This window comes from Antennarius striatus, chromosome 18, assembly GCF_040054535.1.
Source record: "Antennarius striatus isolate MH-2024 chromosome 18, ASM4005453v1, whole genome shotgun sequence".
In the NCBI taxonomy this organism is placed as follows: domain Eukaryota; kingdom Metazoa; phylum Chordata; class Actinopteri; order Lophiiformes; family Antennariidae; genus Antennarius; species Antennarius striatus.
In genome coordinates this window covers 2713186-2736033 of record NC_090793.1, presented here as the reverse complement: position 1 = coordinate 2736033, position 22848 = coordinate 2713186, and the positions used below count along the sequence as shown (strand labels likewise).

General features: G+C 43.6%; 2 protein-coding genes and 1 long non-coding RNA gene across 3 annotated transcripts; 2 read left to right on the top strand and 1 right to left on the bottom strand.

The window, feature by feature from the left end:
- Positions 1-2667: 2667 nt before the first annotated feature.
- asap1a (ArfGAP with SH3 domain, ankyrin repeat and PH domain 1a) lies at positions 2668-13182 on the bottom strand. Its single transcript, XM_068340249.1, has 29 exons — positions 12894-13182; positions 11772-11844; positions 11429-11559; positions 11202-11276; positions 10949-10998; positions 10567-10696; positions 10384-10469; positions 10218-10293; positions 10029-10115; positions 9297-9305; positions 7885-7985; positions 7732-7801; positions 7271-7358; positions 7107-7155; positions 6864-7030; positions 6498-6631; positions 6328-6419; positions 6037-6223; positions 5818-5903; positions 5523-5638; positions 5328-5395; positions 4751-4858; positions 4428-4662; positions 4179-4349; positions 4045-4108; positions 3906-3964; positions 3354-3793; positions 3143-3265; positions 2668-2973 (listed from the first exon to the last, which is right to left on the bottom strand). The coding sequence occupies exons 1-29, from the start codon at positions 13020-13022 to the stop codon at positions 2899-2901; spliced, it is 3279 nt and encodes a 1092-aa protein (XP_068196350.1). The 5' UTR covers positions 13023-13182; the 3' UTR covers positions 2668-2898.
- A 1633-nt stretch (positions 13183-14815) lies between these two features.
- On the top strand, positions 14816-18983 carry tmub1 (transmembrane and ubiquitin-like domain containing 1). The gene is made up of 3 exons (XM_068340761.1): positions 14816-14938; positions 17017-17533; positions 18302-18983. Exons 2-3 carry the CDS (start codon positions 17055-17057, stop codon positions 18651-18653), a joined length of 831 nt encoding a protein of 276 aa, XP_068196862.1. The 5' UTR covers positions 14816-14938; positions 17017-17054; the 3' UTR covers positions 18654-18983.
- An 890-nt stretch (positions 18984-19873) lies between these two features.
- On the top strand, positions 19874-21805 carry LOC137612769 (uncharacterized). The gene is made up of 4 exons (XR_011038871.1): positions 19874-20109; positions 20461-20528; positions 20804-20854; positions 21388-21805. It is a non-coding gene; the product is annotated as an uncharacterized lncRNA (long non-coding RNA).
- Positions 21806-22848: the final 1043 nt, after the last annotated feature.

The window sequence follows — 22848 nt, the reverse complement described above, 5'->3', positions numbered from 1 at the left end:
TAGGCAGAAAAATATTATTTTGTCATTTTATTTAAAGATAAAAACAAACTAAAAAAGCCAGTTTGCGCCCAGAAGACTTCCTCTCAGAGTCGTCTTCATCAGGATCTCTGATCCAGTTCTGGAGCGTTTCGCTGGTGGACTAGACTCAAAACAGGAAACTGGTTTTCACTTTTAAATTTATTTACAGGTCTGTTCACACAGAAGCAAAGATTTGACAACATGTGTTTTCATACATTCACAGAAAAAACAGTTTGTTTTATCTGACAAACACACAATAACTTTAAAAGATGCATGGGGTTGATTATGTTATTTCTTTATATATGGGCTAAGCTATAATATATAGTCAAATTAATGTGTCAGTGAGTATCCCACAGGTTCCTCTCTTAACTAAGTGGACTACCACCAGGTAGGAAACTGATCTACACACCTGAAGGGGTCCAGAGGAAGCCACGATCAAACCAAACAAGAACTCAGACAGTTTTAATTTTGTTTTAACTTCTGTTTTAACTTCAGCAAACACCTTCTAAAGAGTTAACAAACACACCAAAACCTTCAAGATCAAACGCTATCACAGATTCCAGCCACACCCTAAAGGTGCGGCCATGGTGGCCTTTTTGGAATGTTGCGTTTTACCAACAAACAGGAAGTGGTCTTAACATCTGAAGAGAGTTGAACACAATATGCAATTTTTGGGCGTTCCTTAGCGCCTCATCATGGACACAAGAAATCAAACACTATCCTTGTCGTAAAAAAATGAGATCTGTGGCTTCTGTAGGTTTTTAACGCTATTATTCTTGTTATCGGTCGTACCTAAGGCTCTGATTGGACGCTGCCTTCAGGGACACACACTTTTCATCATAAATCCTCCTGTGGATTTGACGGACCTTTTGATAGAACAGACAACCATTCATAAAAGAAGACTCAGGACTTTGCTGATATGAAATCACATTCACTAGAACCTAGACAGAGAAACACACGAGTGACAGGTGGGTGTCTATTGTACAGAGATACACATTTTCATTTTATATACTTAGATACAGGAAATGGAGTTAGATTGTAGTACAGAGTTGGATTTGGAGATAGTGGAGGAATCTGAAGAGAAGGAAATGTCACACTGACACTTGGATCAATCCGGAGAGGGCAGTCGGATTGTGCGACATTGGCTAAGTGATGCGAAGATCTCGGTTTGAATCCGAGATCTGTTTATTCGCCTCAAGTCTCTGTGAGTAGAAACACATGCAGGTTAAGTAGAGACTGGAGCCTTGAGCGGCTGCCAGGGCAAAGCTTTGATCGTAATCCAATGCAGATGTGGACAACGGCTGCGCTTCTTCACCAACTGTAATCGAGAATGCATGTGTGCACTGGAAGGCAACATGGATTCCTCGACGCGGGAATGTAGGAACAGGGATAGAAGGATAGAAGAAGGGACATTCCGTCGAAGGACACGGGATGCACGGCGTGGACTTTTAGGGTCGGCACCAAGTCTTTACTTTTAAGGGTATCGACCGAATTTGGTTAGAGATAACCACAACCGTTCTCTACCCAAAGATGGTGCCTGAGTGTTGGGTCGCTTTCAAAGCCGATCCGGGACAACTTGTCCAACCTGGACAGCTGGTGGAACACGGAATGCATCTACCAGCTAATGAGTGCTACATGTTTGAAAGCAGCTGCAGCTCTTGCTAGCATGGGTTTATAGCCAAAGGTTGAATCCCTGCATGAAAAACTTTGTTAGACAATTTCATGAGAATGCTGAGAATTTCCTTTATATGTCAAGAGCTCTTCTTGTTTTTACTTTTTTTTCATGACACGTAGCAACAGAAACACCTGGAGATAATGAGCAGTGGCAATAATAGGTCCATTAAGTTGTTGCCCATTGGAGGAAAAATGGTGTGCAATGAATTCTGGGATGTGGTAAACGCAGAATGAGTCCAACCAAAGTTGTTGAGTGTTTTTGGCGTGTTCCGAGGGTACCGCACCTAAATGGAGATACTACTAATATCGGGTGATATCAGCTTGGTGTTCTTGCTAGTGTTAGCCAACACACAGCTAAATGTGTGACATTCCCTAACGTACTATTTACCACACTAAACCAGAATGGAAGATTTTCAGGACTCTCTGACTCTTGATGGTGAAAACAAAAATACATGAACTGTTTACGACAAAAAACAACATAACATTTTAGGGTTTTGGTGGCGGCGTTTCAGTCCACCTATTGAATTTAGAAATGTATGGACTAAAAAACAGCTGTTGCAATATATTTACCTTGTTTCATACAACTGAAATTACATTTTTGTTACCACAGAGTGTAACGCACCATTGTGTACCGACGCCTTATTCGCGGTAACCTGTCCAGGTGTACCTCAAGGGTGCCCAATGTGAGCTGGGATGGCCCGCTGCTCCCAATAACCCAGTGCGGATTAGGAGTTCAGATTCTGCTACATCAGCTGAGATCTTTCTGATTAATCTGGAATGAAGGAACATTAACTGAAGTTGAGTGTGTGTGTGTGCTTTCAAGCGTTTCATTTGTTCGTCTTGTGCTTCTTTTCTTTATTGTGCTTCGATGTCAGCTGGTGGTGCAATGAGCTGCTTGGTCAGCAGGGGGCAGCAAAAAAAACCCTTCATCCTTCAGATTTGACAAAACTCAAACTCTTTCAGTTTACATGCGTGTTTCCTTCTCTGTAGACTCCTTTAATATGACATGCCTGCATGCTGGGTTGCTATGGTAACACTGTTAGGCAGAGTATTTAAGTCTATTTACAATAGTGACTTCTTAGAATTGCTTGTTTCTTCCTGCTGGTCAGCAGTTGAGAACTCTAACTAAGTCTATCTTGAATCACCCGTGTGACCTCAGAAGGTGGGCGGAGCCTCTGCTGCCTCCTGGTCATCTCTCTGCGGCCGTCAATCACAAAGGCTTTGAACAAAGGACATGGGGAAGACGCCTTTCCTCTCCGGCTGTCCCTCGATGTGTCCAATCTGAGGAAAGACAACATCTAGATGGTCAATCATCTGAACCGACCGGCTGAATTGACATTTGCCGTTGTTCGGGTTTCCCAAGACAAACTGAACCAATCCCGTTGGGCCAGATTTAGTAAAATCTTAGCAGCGGCTAATATAACAACCAAAGTGATGAATATCTACCCACCCACCACTCCTGGTCCTCCTCTCCAGTGACAATGATGACTTCTCCCTCCGTAAACGTCAGTTCGTCGTCATTGTCTGCCTGACAATCGTAGATGGTTTTCACCCGCCGGATTTTGTTCTTCAGCTGGAGAAACCAATAAAAAAACACAAAGTGATCTCTTGTTTCCTCATCTTTCAACCGTGAGCTGTAAAAATATTGGTTGGACGCTCACGGAGTTGATTTTTCGCGGCAGAGGGACGGGCATCTCGTCGACGTTTTCAGCCGCTGGTCGAGGTGACAGCTCCCCCTGCTGGACGCACGCTTGACTCTCGGCCACTGCCGCCTTGGATTCCTGTGTCTCCATAGCGATGGGGGCAGGACCAGGCCTGTCGCTGAGAAGCGGCTTGGGCGGGAGGTCTGCCATCTGGGGTTTGGGCGGGAGGTCTTTGAGAAGGGGTTTTGGGGGTAGGTCAAACAGTTGGGGCTTGTCAGTCAGCGGGGCTCTCTGGGCGGAGTCTGATGGGGTGGGCGGGGCTTTGGGGGAGGCGTCGATGAAGGGAGGAGACTTCTGGGGTTCAGGCTGAGAAGAGGACAGTTTGTGGAGGACGTCTGGAGACTGGACGGGCTTGTCCACCGAGGGGAGGTGGACGTTATCGATCTTCCTCAAAGCCACTGGGAGGAAAACAGATGATGATGATGATGATGATGATGATGATGATGATGATGATACAGAAAATTCCAGAAGAGGACGCAGGAAACTTCACCTGAAAGAATTTGGTCTCACCTTTCTGAGGTAATTTGGGTAGAACTCTGGGTCCCAGCGTCGACTTGCTTGAGGTCGTACTGGAGGATCATGGGAAAGGTCAATGGTCATCATCTACTTGTATTCATTATGAACTGTTCTGCTCTGTATTTTTGTTTACCTCTGCTGCTGGATTCCCTCCAACTTCTTTGTCCTGTGTCCTGGTGGGGGGGTGAACTCACTTCCTGTGTGGCGACAGTTCCACCAGACCTCAAATCTCTGATTGGCTCAGACCACTGAGCGTTACCAGGTTACCTTGAGCCTCACCTTTAGCTGAAGGTCCTTGCAGGACTGGGCTGGGGGGGTCGGAGAGTGTGCGCTTGTGTCCGGGGGGAGGAGGAGGCGGTCTCTTCTTCAGGGTGGAGCTTCCTCCTCCGCTGGTCTGAGAGGTGAGGGGTAGGGAGGTGGGGGGGGCAGCGGCAGCGCCTAAAGGTGGGAACCAATCAGCAGTCTGATGCACTTAAAGACTGAAATAGATTCTCCTGAAACCTTCACATCCGTTACCTTTGCCCTGGCCCCTGGGGGCCGGTGAGGGCCCCGACGAGTCTGGTCCGGGAGAAGGAGGCATTTCAGAGGAGGTGCTGTAGACCGGGTTAGCGAACGCCCCGTAGGAGAGACGCTGCTTGTCCCTGTGGGGAGGAACGAAGGCGGGAACAGAGACCTTCTCCTGTGAGGAGACGCTGGAGGTCGGACAGAAGCTCTGAGGACGGAGAGAGCGTTCCTTCTTCACCGGGCTGGGCTGAGGGGAGACGGAACAGAACGGGCTCAGCAACTGTTCAAAAACGAGCCCAACGGATCCATTGGTCTGCGGTTTCGCTCAGTGTTACCCGCTCCTCCAGCTCGTCGTCGCTCTCATCCAGTTCATCCAGGCGGAGGTTCCAGTCATATTCCACATGAACGTGAGGGTTAAACCTGCCAGAAATCGCCTCCACCAACTTGGAGACGCAGAAAATACTGTTTAATATTTGTTACCAGCAGGATTACACAAATAAAGTAGAACCTCTGCTCGATAACAAGTTCTTTGAGATACGAGCCGTGTTTTTGGACACCACTGCTAGTTAGCGGATGGATACAACATCAGTGAGACCGGATCTCGTTCTCTACCACGTGTTGGTGGACGGATACAACATCAGTGAGACCGGATCTCGTTCTCATTGGTGGAGTAAAGACGTAACCCGTGTATTCTCATGACTTTCGCGTTTCTTTTCATTCTTTATCATTGTTTACGTAACTTATAATTAATTATAAACAGGTAAAGTCTGCGTTTCTATTGGTTGATAAAAATATGTCTTTTTTCAAAATAATTTAGCGGGTTTGGGGCTTTTTTACAAGGTTAAAAGCTAAACCTGATATTTTATATCACAACAAAGTTAATTAGTGCGCTCTGATTGGTCGATTGCCTACCGGGTCCTCACACTGAGGGTTCTTCAGCCTGCGGGCAATATCCAGCGCCGTATCTCCATTCTGATTGGCTGTGAAAACACAGGACACAAGCGCCTTAATGACGAAGATGATTGAGTTTAAACTGCTCCATTATCTGAGTCTTTCGACCTTAGCCTAGCTTAGCTTCCTGTTAGCTTCCTGTTAGCACATTCTTACTTATATGGATGTCAGGTTTTCCTCGCAGCAGCAGCTTCAGACACTGAGGTTTGTTGTACAGACAGCAGTAATGTAAAGCCGTGTTCCCCCCCTCCGTCTGTCCATCCAGGTTCCCGCTGTACACACACGCACACACACACACGCACACACACACAAACACACTCACACATCAACACACGGTCCATCGATGCACTGCTAACACCGTGACCCAACAACTCCAACCCGTCCAATCCTGGATTAAAGTTAAAGCGTTGTCATGGATTCATCATCAGTGTATGAATCAGGTGGTTTCTACCTGTTCTGGACCAGGAAGTCGACCAGGGGGAGCGACGACTGATCAGCTGTTCGCACACAATAATGTAAAGCTGTCTCTCCAGCTTCCTGCACAAAAAACACATCTCACTGAAAAGACCCAGAACCTGTCTAAGAACCTGACCGAAGGAACTCCTACGAGGTCTGGACCCAGTCTGGACCAACTCTAGATGTTCCGCGACAGTGTTAACGTTCGACCAACCTTTCCTGGTTCGGGGAGGGGCTGCAGAAGCTCCACCCCCTCAGCAAACAGCTGGATTACAGCCAGCAGGTCTCTGGATTGCACCGCTTCGTCCACCTCATCCAGACAGCCGGCGCCTGCCGAGACGGTGCGCCGGACGAATTTGTGCTCCATGTATTTGGCGTTGATGAACTCCTTCCTCGCCATCCTGTTGGCGCCAACAGAACCACGAGTGAACGTCAGGTGTGTTCGGATCTTTTTTGGGACGATTTTTTTTTTTTGCTCATAAAAAAACCAGTAGGAGAGACCCACATGTCGCTGGAGGCCGTCGGCTTCACGGACAGAGATGGGAGGTTGGCCTCCATGATCTCATTGAAACTACAGTTCCCAACATTCCTAGCAAGCTGGTAGGAATAAAGAAGGGATGTCAAAAGAGAGGAATAGAAACCAGAGAAGAAACTGGACAGAAAAAAACAGATTACCAGAAGTTCGGAGGTTCCCAGTTTGTCCAGTTCCAAACTCTGGATTCTGGACACGTGGACCCCCATCTCTCTGTGGATCCCGGAACACTCGATGCAGGTCAGAACGCCGAGGTTTGTGGAGATCCAGCGAGGATCTAAACACACACACACACACACACACACACACAAACACACACACACACACACACACACACACACACACACACACACACACACACACACACACACACGTTTTAGTTAGATGGATAGAATCAAACGCGATTCCAGGAATGAGCCTGAACAGACTTGAGTTCCCACCATCAGGCTAAACCATAATGAACACACACAAACACACACACACACACACACACACACACACACACACACCCGTGGCTCCGCAGTCGCAGCAGCTGTTGTTTCCAGGCAACCGCAGCACCTCGTCGATGATGCTCTTGGTGAGCTCCTCCTCTTCCTCCACACCTGAACTCTGACCTCCGCCCTGGAACGCCACGTTCAGGGCCTCCTCCTTACTGTTAGTGAGAACCGACACCCAGCTGGAACACACACAGACGTCGCGTCAGCGGAGAATAAAACGTTCTCGGGTTGGACGGGAGCGGAAGGAGGACTCACCTGACAAACTCTGCCTCGTCTTCAGCCTGGAAGTGGTACGTCCGGTTATCTGCACGGCAAACGAGGCAAACGGGGCAAACGGGGCAAACGAGGAAGGGAAAAAAATTCTGAGACGCCGTTCAGATGCCGTGCGGAAAAGTTTTGGTTCAATGAGAAAAACTTACGAGAGATGAGGTCAAAGCATTTCTTGTCTTCTGCGCTGGGTTTCACCTGACAGGTGAGGAGGTTCAGTCGAGCAGGTTGTCTGTTAGACTGACAGACAGACAGACAGACAGACAGACAGACAGACAGACAGACAGACAGGTTAAAATTAATTCAACAAAAAAGTCTTTAAAATGTGGAAAAAATGTGCAGGACGGACAGGAAGTAGATATCTGCACAGAACGACGTCGTCAGAGAAACGTCAGGAACCCGCTGTAACCTGACACCAGACCAGCTTGTGAATCTATAGTCATGTGACCCGGCATCATCACAACCATCAGACCCGTTGTCTCCGCCCGGCTGATGGACCACTTCCTGTTCAGAGTCCTTCATCGACTTTCAGTCTTACCGACCGTGTCGTTTCCACACATCAAATGCGCTGTAGCTGGCTGATGCAATGCATGATGGGAGATTTAGTGCTTACTGTAGCATGAGAGATCGTGAGGAATCCACTTTTCACTGAACACTTCCTCCGCTGCCAGACCTTCCTCAACCTAATGGACAGAACACACAGTGACGTTTAACACAGCGCACCCTGGTGGCCATTTTTCTTTTTTTTTGCCCCTCTCTGTCTCACCCGTCGCTTTTCTTCAACAGGTATCCTCGCTTCTCGCTGCCGAACTCCTTGTTGCCCTGCAGCTGGTGCATGCTGTAGCCGCCCTGTTTGCTCTGGGAGTCCTGGTGAACACACAAACGTACACACACACGTGGAGACAAAAACCTTCACAGCGTCACCGCTGGTTTTGCGTACGCTATGGCCGCCACGATTAGCCGACGAGTCGCGATTAGTCGATCAAAATCATTGACGACCAAATTAAAACTAGACGTGTCTGTTTTCTTCAAAAATCTTTGTATTTCTCTACAAAACGCACAAATGCAACGCACGAGTGCATGAAAAGGAAACACGTTGTGGCTCGTGACAACAATGAAAAGGGACCGTCGTCTCGTTAAGCTAACTGGCTAGTTAGCTGCTAATATTAGCGTACACAGAGGACTAACTTATTCATGAAGCTGTAAACGTTAAAAATTAGCGATGTTACCGAATAATAATAACAAAAAATAATAATAATAAAATTAATAATAATAATAATAACATTAATAATAATAATAATAATAACAATAATAATGATACTAATAATAACAATAATATTAATAATGATAGTCATAATAATAATAACAATGTTATTATTACTATTATTAGTAATGATAATAATAATAATAATAATAATAATAATAATAATAATAATAATAATAATAATAAATAATAATAATAATAATAGTAAATTAATTAAGTAATAAATAAATAAAAATAATAATTCCTTAGTTATCGTTGCCAACCTCATTGTTATGTTTGATGCCAAAGACAAATTAAAGAAAGAAAAAACTGAAGTACCTGAAGTATTTAATTTTGTGTCTTTCCCTTCTGTCACTCAGCTGTCTGCACTTTATTTTACATAGATAAACTATCGTCTGTTGCTACAAGCATATTTCATTAAAGATTTTAAAGAACTATAATCTTAATTGTCTTTATTTATAGTTACCATACACCTTAAACACTTGAAGCTGAAAACTAATGATGGAGCCATCAGGTGGATATTTTACATTTGATCCCATTACTCAACTAATCGGAAAAATAATCTGATTAGTCGACTATCAAAATAATCGTTTACAGCAGCCCTAATGTACAACCAACGAAACAACAAAAATTAACAATACACAATATGCATATCTAGTTCCTTTAAATGACTTTCAGAAACACATTTTGCAAAGGTCCTACAACTCACTAACACACCTACTGTATAAATCCATCGTCAGTTTGTTCAGACGTGTAGCATGTTAGTGAATTATTGGGCATTTCCCAAACATACATTTGTTGATGAATTTTGGGCAGGAAGTGATCTCACAGATGTAGAAACACGTTTTTCATGCCGTCAGATTTCATGCAGACACAATGGAGATGCAGCTTTACTTTAATATTTACAGACTTACTCTCCTGGACTTCATTCAGAGAGGGCGAGTGAGAGAGAGGGAGAGAGGTCAAAGGTCAATAGCTGAGTGAGGCCGTCAGAGGTGGTATGATTTTTACAGTACATGTAAACCATGGCTTACGTCGTTATCGATTATAGGCCAATTTAAAGTAATAAACATCAAGTTTACATCATTTTTCTCCATTTTACGTCTGACATAAATACTGGAAATCTAAAACCACTAGTAAACTGTTATAATAACATTATGTTACTGTACGATAAATCAGAATAAAAGCATATAGTATCATATTATGAGCCTGTAGCAACCCCCGTAACCCACAATGAGGAAAAAGAGCTGAAAACTGTACTATGTTAAAAAATAAAATTTAATTGTTAGCCTGAAATAGATTGATATTAACTAAATATTATTAAAATACATTCATAAATAAAGTTAAGTTTAGCCTGGAGACAAGTTAATTCAACTTATGTCGCGTTTCCTGGAGCCGATTAACGACATAAGCCGAGATTTACCTGTAATATAACTTATGGGTACATTAGGCCACACCCCCTGGACCCCGCCCTGTTGTATCACAGCCAATCACTGCGAGCGGTTATTACAGATCCCAGCAATCCATGAAAACCCAGCCGGTAAATCAATTGGCCTTTTTGATAAACTGTCAGACAAACAGCCACACACTGAGCTCCGCCTTACAGGTGAGCTGTTAGCCCCGCCCCCTCCCCTCAGGTGCTGTACCTCCCTCTGGTCCAGCTGTAAGGAGCTCTTGATGAGATCTCTGAGCGCCGTCAGCTGCTTCTTCTCCTCGTCCTGACTCTGTTTGATCTGCGGCGACAGCAGAGGTCACGACCGTCGCCTCGGCAACCCCACCACCGGGGGGGATGGGGCGCGCGTTGGTTACCGGGCAACAGAACACGGGAGACTTACGTTGAACAGGTCGGCGGCCAGCTTTTCGATGTACTGCTTCAGTTTGTCGGCTGTTTTCAAACCATCCTGGAAAAAACTGCAAGCAGGAAGACGAGACAGGAAGTCAGTGGAGTTTTTCAAAATAAAATGCGATATTTAAAGCACATATTCACACGACTGGTCTTACTTGCACTGAGCGTGGTAATACTTGATGAGGTTCTGTAACAGGTCCACTCCCTTCTTGGTTTTGATCTCGTTGACTTTGATCAGGTACTGTTGGACGTGGCAACACACACAGCTGTCAATCAAACCCGCGGCGGGAAATCACATCGCGCTAAGAGACGACGTGATGAAACCAATCACAACGCACCTCACACATCTGCAGCTGGAACAGACGCCGCTCTTTCTCCATCTCCTCGGCGATCTCAGCGCCCGTGATCTCCGTTCGGATCATCCCGTGTTGTTTGGCGTTCTCCCTCTTCTCTTTCTCGATTTTCGTGCTGCGAAAAACCAACGTTTGGGTGTCCGTAGAATTCAACGCTAACGCTAAGTTTGAAATTCTCTACTTTACAACTAAAGAAAACATTTGAATTTGTTTGGTAACAGGTGTTTTTAAATCAGTATGGTACAAAAGATGAAGGAAAAAAATCCTCGAGCTCTGCTGGCGTCCCTCAGGGCTCCATTTTAAGACCCTTTTTTTTTTTTTTAATTTTTTTTTTTTTTTAATTATGAAATTCGTCAAAAAGACTCACAACTTGGTCTCGTAATCTTTCCAGGCTTTATCGAAAGGCTTCTTCAGATCCTGAAAAAATAAATGAATTCAGAATTTAACGGAATCAACCGACAAAAATCAGCTCTGAAGGTTCTCGAATTAAAATAAACAAGATATATATATATATAAAAATAACATCAGAACTAATATAAGGCAGTATTACAAATAATGACTAAAATTAGGCAATAATTTCTGACTTGAATGACGTGAAATCAAATTGAGAATAATCTCACCCCTTTAATTCCTTTCAGATCTCCCTTTAAGAGGGAGTCCAGCGTGAAGACGACATTGTGACTTAAGCTCTGCAGCTAAAAGGAGACAGAAAATTTATAATTAAATTTGAATATTTAAAATATGAAAACTAATAATAAATGCTGCTTAATTTGAAAAAAGAAAAAGAAAAAAGTAAGCATTGATCAGTTCATTGATCGACTGATGATCGGCAGCATGTTTGACTGACCAGGTTCTTCAGCAGAGCAGCGAGTTCCTTCACCAGACAAGAGAACTTCATGAAGGCCGCTCCCAGCTCAAAGTTGTTTCCTCCCAGTCTCTCCAGAGCTTGACTGAAGCTCTCCTGGTTCCCAGCATGCTCTGCTCCGACAACCACGGCGACAAAAAACATCACCAACAAAATCCTCCTCGTCATCAGAAACGTCAACAATTTTCAAGACGAAACCAGCTAATAATAGTTCAATAACTGCTTCATTCCAACCCGTTTCACTGTACGAACCTGGACTGTGTGAATATTAAACACACCCCCATGAAGGAAGTTGCTTGGTTGAATAATAGTTGTGTTTTTGTACCTTGTCCTGAACTGTAGATGGATTTCACCGACTTCTTCACCTTCTGGAGAGCTGAGCGGTCCTGATCCAGAGCCTGAAGACACACAGATTTATCCCTTAGTATCCTAAAACCTGGTTTTAGTATTACAAGAAAGTAACTTTAAGTTAATAAAAATATATTTTAAAAAAGAAGACCTTAATGTTACAAATATATCTGTTTATATGTTGTTTACAGGTGAAAACTGAAACCTATTCAAAGATCATAGCTAATAAAGGGTTAATTAGTCACTATTTTTGAATATAAAACATATAAATATGTATTTATCAGTATATAATAAGAAACTCGTTTATGCTTATCAGATCAGATGTTTGACCCCTGACCTCATAAACATCATAATATTCAAAGGTGCTGCCGTTTTCGTTTTCACACTGCAGAAATATTCTGCTTCCATCAGTCTGATCATAACTGATAATTTCCCTGATCAATAAATGAATCGCGACAGGTGACGCTGCAGACGGACAGCCTCAGCGACACTCGACCACATCGCGATAAACGCAGCAGCTCCACTGCAGCTGCTGCTCAACGGGAGCCCGCGGCGCCTTCAAGGTGACGTCCTGTCCTTCCACCAGACTCCATTCGTAATACCCGCAATTTTAGGTATGATTGAATTTTTGGCATAATAAAACACAAACATTAAACCGGAACTCAATCGTGTCTGTTCACACTGTGTTCACACTTCACTTCGGGGTGTGTGTTATCAACCTGGTCGCGCGCGTTTCACGGATTATCCCATCATTCACCATCAGATTACTTCATTTCTCCGCAATCCCACTCCGTCTAAACACACTGCGGAAGGTAAAGCAGAGGGCTGCAAGTACCACCTTCAGGATTACATTAGATTAAAAAAAATATTTATATACATGCCGAATTTCTCAGCAGTAGTGTTTTCATTCAAATTTACACTAATAATTATTGTGGTTTGAATATAGACCGAGTTGTGATATATTACGTTAAATTAGCAGATTTTTAGACCGGATTCAACAAACTGGGTTTCCCATCTTTCTGACCGGAGGATCGCGGTGCCCAGCATACGGACACAAGAGGGATGGAGGTCGGGTTCGGAGAGCAGGCAGGCAGCCTACCTCTTCCAGGATGCTGACGGTGTTCCTGCAGCTCTGCAGCCGGGTGGTGAAGCTGGACGTGGTGGGGGAGTTATAGTCCTCGGTGGTCTCCGACAGGAACTCACACACTGAGATCTGATCCGGCATCATTCACACCAGATGGATAACCCCGAGTGAAGCGGAGGGGGTCCCTCTGGGATCCGATCGGGAACCTGCCGAGCGTGGCTGGGGGGGTGAGGGGGGTGGTGGTCGCAGGCTGCTGGCCTCAGATCAGATCAGATGTCCTCTGTACCTGATCAGTCCGTCTCCTCCTGATGATTCATTCCTCCTTTCTCTCCTCCTCTGACCTCCTGTCAAAGCCACACTCAGAGCCACGTGACCCCGGTGGGGAATTTCAAAATAAGAGGATACCAAACAACTGCAACAACAGATAGCAATGGATGAGGGACATGTAGGAGGTCTTACCCACTATGAAAGTATTTACACAAATTTGGAATTATTATTATTACTGTTTACGTTTTATATTCGTACATTTTCACCTTATTTGACGGATTTTAATATCTTTTTCCAGCGTTAATAAAAAGTGATTTTACTTTGAAAGTAGAAACTTGTAGTTTTCCTGTAACTGCCTGTAACTTGACACTCCCCTGGGATCAGCTGGATAATGGATGCGTAGTGCGCATGCGTGACACCCGCAGGCTAATTGGGAGGAGAGAAGAATAGATAGCTCAATATCATCCGACGATTAAACATGAAATATAATCAATTGAAATTATAGATTACTTTAAATCAATTCATTACAGTATATAATTATACTTCTTAAGTTATATTAAATGCCTGCACATCCGTTCAGTTACACAAAATTAAATCAAAATTGTTGATTTAATATCTAGAAAACAAATACAAAAATATGTTTGAATTGATATTAACTTAAAGAGCATCTGACACATTCTGACCTCCTATATTCATTCTCTTGATGTAATAAAAAAAAAATCAAGAGAGCTTGAATTTATGCTTGTATTTTTTTCATGAGGGTTGTCAGACCAGTTTTCAGTGTTTACAGCAGAGACAGAACCTACCGTTAATGGGGCCCAGAGGTCAGACACGCTCAAAGAAACGAGAACACAGGAAGTCATCACAGCAGGACACAGACCGGACCACACGGGTTCAAACGTGTTTGTGACAAAAGTGGAAACTAGGAGAAGTAAACATGTTGAGTATAATTAGGTTTTATAATGAAATCACTGAGACGGTGCAGGAATGGGATCCGGTTGGTTTACAGAGATCAGTAGTCTGATTTAACAGCTGGCCTTTTTCTGATTTAAATTAGGTTTTACAATGATTGCAGTCATGAACTGCTTAAACTGATTGAAAATGAATAACTATGAGTGAGGATGAGGAGTGGGACATTTGTGGGTTATGGATAGTTCAGGTTTTCCCATTGACCCATTGAGGTCACTGGACATCGGTGTGTTTTCATGCTTGAATAAGATAAAAGTATGAAAATATTTTATTCGATGTCGGTAGATTTTATTCTTGAGCCGCTGTTATTTAAGTAATTTCCTATCTATTTTTTTTTATTTATGGATGTTTTGATTCTGTATTTAAATAGAAATAGTTCATGTTACATTATTCCAGCTGATTTTTTGCACGTTGCGGCTCTTTGGATGAAAGAACTAGAAAAAAATTAATTGATTAATTGTTTGCATAAATTTTGTTATAGATTATTCCGTTCAATAAGCATCATTGATCTGTATAATATGTATAATTGAAGTCCAAATTAGCAGCAGACATCCCTAAAATTAACTGGGAAATCAAAAACAAAGCACGGAGCGTTAAACAAGCAGTGTCGCTATTTGACCACTGGGGGCAGCAGCGCGTCAAACTTGCTGGTTTCGACAGCGAAGAGGAAACAGCAAAGCCGCCTATGCTGCGTCAGTCCAACTAAAACCAGCGAAGAAGACGGAGGAGAAGCAGCAGGAAGTGTCGAGAGCAGCAGTCACTACGGATTAGCCTGATTAGCCCGCAGGCTAACGCTCTCTGATATGAGTTTTCTAAGATAAAAAGTAAGTTTCTGATTTTTATTTCACTTCCATAAACTCTGACGCTAATAGTAGTTTCACTAGTTAGCCGATAGCTGCCGCGGGCAACGATTAGCATGTAGCTTAGCTGGATTCCAATCCAGTGGTGAGTTTGGAGCACTGATGGGAGTTATGTCAGACTTTTAGCACAATAATAATCCGATTTAATTGCTAATTTGCACATTCTGTCAAAATGGAGCTGCGGTTTTATCCCCGCAACTGACCGCCGGTCGGCTAACCGATCAGGTGCGCCGCAGCTGCGCCGGTGCGCCAGTCGGGCTGCGGAGGATCCTAAAACCGGAGCCAACAAGAACAGACGTGTTGCGGTTCGTAGCGACCCCAGTGAGGAGTAGACCCGAGTCCCGATGCAAGCAGGCAGAGTGAAAGCTCTCTAATAGCTGTGTAAACACTGATCCGGGTCTCCGGTTCTCTGTCTTCACACATAACTAGTCAGACAACAACAGAACCTGATCAGCTGATGTTCAAATCAAACAAGCTAATATGTAAAAAGGCTTCCCGCACATCAGCGTAAACCGTAAGCGGCTAGCGCTGCTTCGTGATTGGATGTTTTTGTGGTCACGTGTCCCATTTTTTAATCCAAAACAGAGGTGGTTGAGGAAATATGGAATGTGAGACATCAAGGAAACAAATATCTGTCAGTGATTTCCGATAATTCAGTTGATCAGCTTTCATGTGTTCACGTTTCTCTCTGATGAATACGTCAGACTACTTTACTTTATCAACAGGGTTCATTTGCTCCTGATTATGTTGGACAATAAGTAACTGATGGTCTGTTTGGCATCAAAGACGACAAATATCCAGAATACTACGTCTGTAGACATCATCATCATCACAATCATCATCATCATCATCGTCGTCATTTAATCAATCCATCTTTCTTATCTGTGGTAATCAAACTGATGTCACTGAGACATGATTGAAATTGTGCAGGTAAATATACAACAGGTAATCTCACCCATCAGCACAGATTAGTTAGAATATCTCATGAGAACATTTGTTTTCATTACTAGTTTCATTTTTTGGTGTGAACACAGGTATTTTTAGGATATTCAAGGCGACCAAAGATCAAACCTAATAAGGCATAATGTTATTTCAACTCCGGTTAGGGTCAAGGTTTAATCTGGACCAGCGGCGCATGAAGAGCTTAATGTCAAGGATCCCTACGTTCTTATTCTAAGGATCTGTTTAAAACAAGGCTGTATTACAGTATTATTTTGTGTGTTTTTTTTAAACTCCTTCATACATTCTATTAATTATTGATAGAATAGAGTGAGAATAAATATATTTGAACTTTTCTGGGTTAAATCGTCCAAGATGATGTAAGTCAGTGCAAAGTCCTCACGAGGACACTGGTGTAATGTGTGTGAGTATTAGCAACACAGGCTGCGGATTAAGCACTTTGCTTACTTCAAAACAAGTGTATTATTCACCCCGAACCCGGATGTCAGCATTTATTAACTTTTTAAAAGAAATAGTCAAGTTCAGGAGGTTGAACTTCATTTATTGTTATATTTTTAACCCCAGACCTGCCCTCGGTACAGATCCGTTGTCATGGATATAGTCCTCGAAAGAAGAAGCTCTTCATTGTCGCTCCGGTTGGACTAACATATGATATGAAGTCAGGTCTTACATGATGTTAATGTAAACCTGTGGACGCTAAGGCTGATCTCAAGGTGTTGACATGTTTATATTCCACAGTTGCGGTCTGAGCCCATCCCATCTTCACCTTTCCGTCACAAAGCGATGCTCCTGTTGCTTAGCAACATGGACAGCTGGAGATGATTAGTCAGCTAGCATGTCAATAAGTGGTTGTAGTAAAAGCGGTGTTGTCGAGGTTACGGTAATAGAAATACTGCAGACGGCTGTAGTTAAATCTGTTGTAGTCGGATGTTGTCCAAAAACTGTTTACTACATTTCCCTTGATGCACCTGGAGGTTTGTCACCACTAGGATTACTTTGGTGTCTGATGACATCATTAAAGTGGGTGGAGTTTCTCACGTGTCAGGTGTTGATTAATAAGCCCTGTGTGCGTCTGTGTGCAGGTGACCTGTGTTGACCCCAGCGGGCGTTGCCGTGGGCGATGGCTCTGATCGAAGGCGTAGGAGACGAGGTGACTCTGCTGTTCGGCACGCTGCTCCTCCTCCTGGTGGTGCTGCTCGCCTGGCTCTCCACCCGCACCACCGAGCCGCCAGAGCACCTTTTCTCCTCCGCTCTAGGCCCCGCCCCCTCGTTGAGGAGCAGCCCCGCCCATCAGGACACGCCCTCGTCGTCCAGCGATGCCACCGATTCGTCGTCGCCCTCCAGCTCTGTGAGCGACGGCTCTCCGACGGAGGCGCCGCCCTCAGACGCCTCCGTCCGGGGAGACAAAGAGGGAGGGGCTGGGGAGGGGGGGGTCGAAGCGGCAGGAAGAGACGGCTTGAGGAGCAGAGGGGGGGGGGGAGGAGGAGAAGGAGAGTCCCCGCCCTCTCAGAGGAACATGGTGGTCAGGTTAAAGTTCCTCAACGACACAGAAAGAACGGCCCAGGTCAAACCGCAGGACACCATCGGGTACATCAAACGGTAAATACTACGCAGTACTGCACAGTGCTACACATTAATACACAATACTACACAGCACTGCACATTGCTACACATTAATACACAATACTACACAGTACTGCGCAGTACTGCACATTAATACACAATACTACACAGTACTGTCCAGTACTGCACAGTACTACACATTAATACACAATACTACACAGTACTGCACATTAATACACAATACTACACAGTACTGCACATTAATACACAATACTATACAGTACTGTCCAGTACTGCACAGTACTACAAATTAATACATAATACTACACAGTACTGTGCAGTACTGCACATTAATACACAACACTACACAGTACTGTCCAGTACTGCACAGTACTACACATTAATACACAATACTGCGCAATACTACATAGTACTGCACATTAATACACAATACTACACAGTACTACATGATACTACACAGTACCGCACAGTACTTCACAGTACTTCACAGTCCTACACATTACTACACATTACTACACAGTCCTACACATTACTACACAGTACTACGCAGTCCTACACAGTACTACGCAGTCCTACACAGTCCTACACAGTACTACACAGTCCTACACAGTACTACACCTTTACAGCTGCACCAGACACACTAGCAGTACCGGTCCTGCTTCTACCGGTTGTTCTCGTATTGAAATGCCCCCCTCCCCTGACCAGACTTCCCGCTGTGAAGTCTCCTGATTGGTGCGGCAGCGGCTGCTCCTGACCTCTGACCTCTGACCTGTCCCCTTCCAGGACCTACTTCGCGGGTCAGGAGGAGCAGGTGCGTCTGATCTACCAGGGTCACCTCCTGCAGGACGACGCTCAGACTCTGGCCTCCCTGAACCTGGCCCACAACTGCGTCCTTCACTGCCACATCTCCCAGCACGCCGGCCGGGGCGCGGCGGGGGGGCCGCGGCCCGCCGACCAGGTGCAGGTGGCCCTGAACGTGGGCAGCCTGATGGTCCCCCTGCTGGTGCTCATGCTGTCCGTGCTGTGGTACTGTCAGATCCAGTACCGGCAGTTCTTCACTGCCCCCGCCACGGCGTCGCTGGTGGGGGTCACCATCTTCCTCAGCCTGGTGGCCTTTGGCGTCTACCGTCGCTAGCTGCCGTCTGATTGGTTGTAGCCTCCGTCTCCGACCGTCGGACTGGAATCTAGGAGACGAAGCGGACCCTGATTAGTTGATGTTTATCTTTCTGTTGCCATGGAGACGCGAGTGTTAAAGAGGACTTTAATTTTATTATTCAGCTCACATTTCTCTGTAGGTTTTTCATCATTGTGCCTCTTTTACTTTTTCCGGCGTGTTCTGGTCCCTGAAGCGGGTCAGACCAGCGCCAGAACGGAAACCGGACCTGTCCGTCTGCACAGGAGAAGAAAATGTAAATTAAAACTCAGCTTTTGAAGAGAATGAAATTCTATTAAATCATTTATTTGTCTTGCTGTTGTTTTTTGTCTGAAAAATCAGAACCAACGATTTTCTTTCAAATTCCAGAACTTTGTTGGTTTGAATCTAGAATTCATGAATCCACAAATGATCTCTGGATTTCTCTCTGACATGAATCCATAATTGGTCTGATTAACCAGTATCCAGCAGTACATGACATAGTAATGTATTGTTTTTATTCATCAATCACAAGATCAAGGTTTTTACAAAAAGTTGCAAATATGAGCAGCACCATTTCTGGGTAGTTTAGCATCCCTGTCTCTTAAGTTACCAAAATTACAGTAAGCTCCAATTGATTTTAATTATCTTTATTCAGAAAATCATTGTTATAGTGACAAAATAAAACAGGCCTATCTGTAATAAAATGAGAAAATCTCATTGAAATGTATTGTTTCAAAACAACTGGGACATCATACCAACAATCAGTTTGATTTTAGACATCACTCGACTTGACATTTTTAAAAAATTTTATTTATATTTCATGGAGCCAATACTCTTCATTTAGAGTTTAAAATTTGAACCAGAAATCTATTCAGAAACTTTTGAATGTCTGAGGTTAACTGGTCTCAGAATACTTGTACGGATAAGGACGTAAGTAATATCCCAAATTAGAAGAGGAAATTGTTTCAAGCACAGAATTTTTCAATCTTTTTATTTAATGCTGTAAATGTTTGCTGTAATCTTTAATAAATGTTGTCTCCTTAGTAGATAAAACTGTTATTTTAGATGATGAATAAATCTTTAGGTTGAACTCAGGTTGGTACGGTCCAATCCGAAGGATAGCGGAAGTATACCGGAAGTGACGCTAACAAAATACAGGAAGAAGAGGAATAACTCGCTGTGATTGGCTGATAGCTCCTTTAAAAAAAAACATGGCGCCGTCCGCTCCGCCTGGTGAAGTGTTTGTACCTGCAGCGAATTCAGCCGCTGAAATGAGAGAACAATTGTTTATGTGGAGCAGAAGTCTTCACGTTTTCTCCACCTGCTGCTGTTTGTTCTTCACTGAAGAGTTGGGAGGAAGTTTTCGTTTTTTAATCAGCTAAATGCACATCAGGAGCTAGCTTAGCTTAGCTCTGGGTTCCTCCGTTGTTCGGCGCCCATCGTGGATCCGTTAAAGGTAAACTAGTCCAAATTACAAAAAAGACTTCTGAATTCTGCGTATGTGCTGCGAAAATGAAGGCGGAATTGTTTGACATCCAGTTAATAAGTGCTGTTAAATAGTTTTAGTTTGACGTCAGCAGGAAGAGTATTTAGTTCGCGCCATCCACCAAACAGGAAATGACGACACAACATTGTTTCCTTTTAAGCAGAGAAGCATTAAAAATACAGCTCAAACTGTAAAAAATGTGAAACATTCAATCCAAGACGCAGGACACCAAAAACTAGAAATGATAAATAATTGGACCATATAAAAGTTGAATTTGTCAAGTGGTGACAAATTATTGTAAGTCTTTCATTTTTCTTTCAGGGGGGGCCGCTTTCCTGAAGTGGACTGACCCGTGTGTGGATCTATAGACTCCTTAGACCGGATCAAAGGTAGGATCCAGTGAACACGTTAAATCCTTTAGAATTCAGCTGTTCTGACGTTTGGGTTAATCTGCCTGGAAATGATGTAACGAAAGGCCGAATGAAGCCCCGCCCACAGCAGTCTGTTCACAGTGGCGGCGCCGTGACAAAAATGGACCGAAGCGTATTCTGATCCAGGAAACTCACTGTTACTTGTGTGCCGGCTGCAGAGACAGTCCAGTTTAGTCGTGTTTCGACGCTGGTGGTGGAACGGAACAGAACATTTCTTGAATCTGTTTTCACAGAACAAACAACCTCCTGGAGGAGAAGCTGTGATTGTGTTCTCCAACATGCTGGTGAGTGTCTTCACCAAAACGTGTTTGTGTACAAGCGTCACTGAAAGTTTTAGTTTGGAAGAGTTTGCTTTTTACCAAACACTGATGAGATTAGCTGGAAGTAATTCACACGGATGTTTAGCCATGGCAACAAAGTGTTATTGCAGGGTTTTAATTTAAAAGCCAAATCATTTTGTCGCATCGATATCGAAAGACCAATATACTTGCTGATAAAAGAGGGCACGTCTTTTATTCCTAGTGTCAGCTGGTTGATTAATGTCCAAAGGGAGATGATGTGAACAAAAGGCCGAATTGTAGCGCCCTCGTCAAGCAGTGTGTTCTCAGAGCGAGGGCGCCGTGACAAAGACCGACCGAAGCGTTCGTCTGATCCCACGACAGCCGCTGAAAATATCATCCAGCACTTTTCTGTCTACCAAGACGATCTGATTGGAAGTCTCTTTTGTAGTTTTCATGCCTTTTCATTGTCTGTCATTCGGCTTCAGATTGAGCGCAATGAGATGTGATCTGCTGACTTGGATGTCTGTTTCTTGCAGCTTTGCAGCCAATCAGATGTGAGCTCCATTACAAGTTAAACAGATAAATGGCGGTGAAGACAGTGAATGCCTCTTGTCCATTTGAGGAGGGGATAAGTGCAGACGGATATCTTGAACCTTTTTTTTTTTTTTACTACTATTAAGTCACCATTACACATTGCAGAAACAACACATACTTACATTTAAAATTTAGCTTTTTTTTTTTTAAGCTGTGTCACAGCCTCAAATGCTCGTACTTTGCAGACGTCTGCAGCAGGTGACAACCCAACAGACTGGACTTTTCGTTTATCCATGGACTGAAAACCTCTGTGTGGAATTGAACCCTTTCCTCTCAGAAACTGTTAGGTAAAAATGTCTTTCGACTCAAGACTGAGGCAGTCACCAAAGCAAAAATAAAGACTTGCAAAACTAAGATTTGGCTTTGTAAATTTATTTGAAGCTTTAGACTGTGTTCACAGAAGCAGCAGCTGGTTGAGAGATGTGAGTGAAGAGTGTAAAGTCTGTGTATCCTTTATACAGGTCTGGTATTGTGATCTCTGACAACCAGGCAAAAATTTGGTCTTGAACCTGATCTGAACCCAAAACTGAACAAATGTTTTGATATTTAAGAAAAAAACAGTGAAACACCAGGAAGATTACAGATAATCCAATAACAAATCAATGATGGGTATATGGGGGTGTCTAATGTAGAAAAAAATAATTTACAGTACATCATTTGGCGGCAGTGGCTCAGTGGTAAAGCGGGCAGTAGAGCGGGTCGTCCTATGATTTAAGATCGGCGGTTCGATTCCCGCTCCCGCCCCCCAAAAAAATACCCGGAGGTGAGCTGACAGTGGGAGGTGTCAGCTCACCTCCGGAGCACTGCCGAGGCACCCTTGAGCAAGGTGCCATCCCCTTTACAAATTGCTCATTTGAGGCGCACCAAGAAGGAGCTGCCTGCCACTCTACCTCCCCTGCATGCCAACAGGCCCCCTTGTGTGTGTGTGTGATACAGGGGCCTGTAGTCACAAATATATATGTATGCATGCATTTGAATCAGTAGCTAGAGTGTGCATTCTTAATTTCCCCTTCGGGGATCAAACCAGTATATAAAATTAAATTAAAATTTTTAAAAAATTAATTGTCTCAACCAGTCATGAGGATTAGCACAGGCTTTATTAACACAATTGTTTTACAATTAATAACAAGGTTTCACAAGGAACAAAGCATTTTACTCTCACAGAACCACATTATTTTGTCTATTTAGCATTCATAGTAAAAATAGCATGCATTAGTATCAACTAATTCTTGTTTGCAATGATTCAATAAAATACTTTAAGGATTTTTAAGTGTTTATGTGAGTGTTTAATGCAAAGCATTTAAGGCCATTATAGAAAAGATATCGGGGAAAAATAAATAAAATTAGATGATCATCTGGCTGTTTTTATTCAATATAAAAATTATTTCAAAAATCCCATGAAG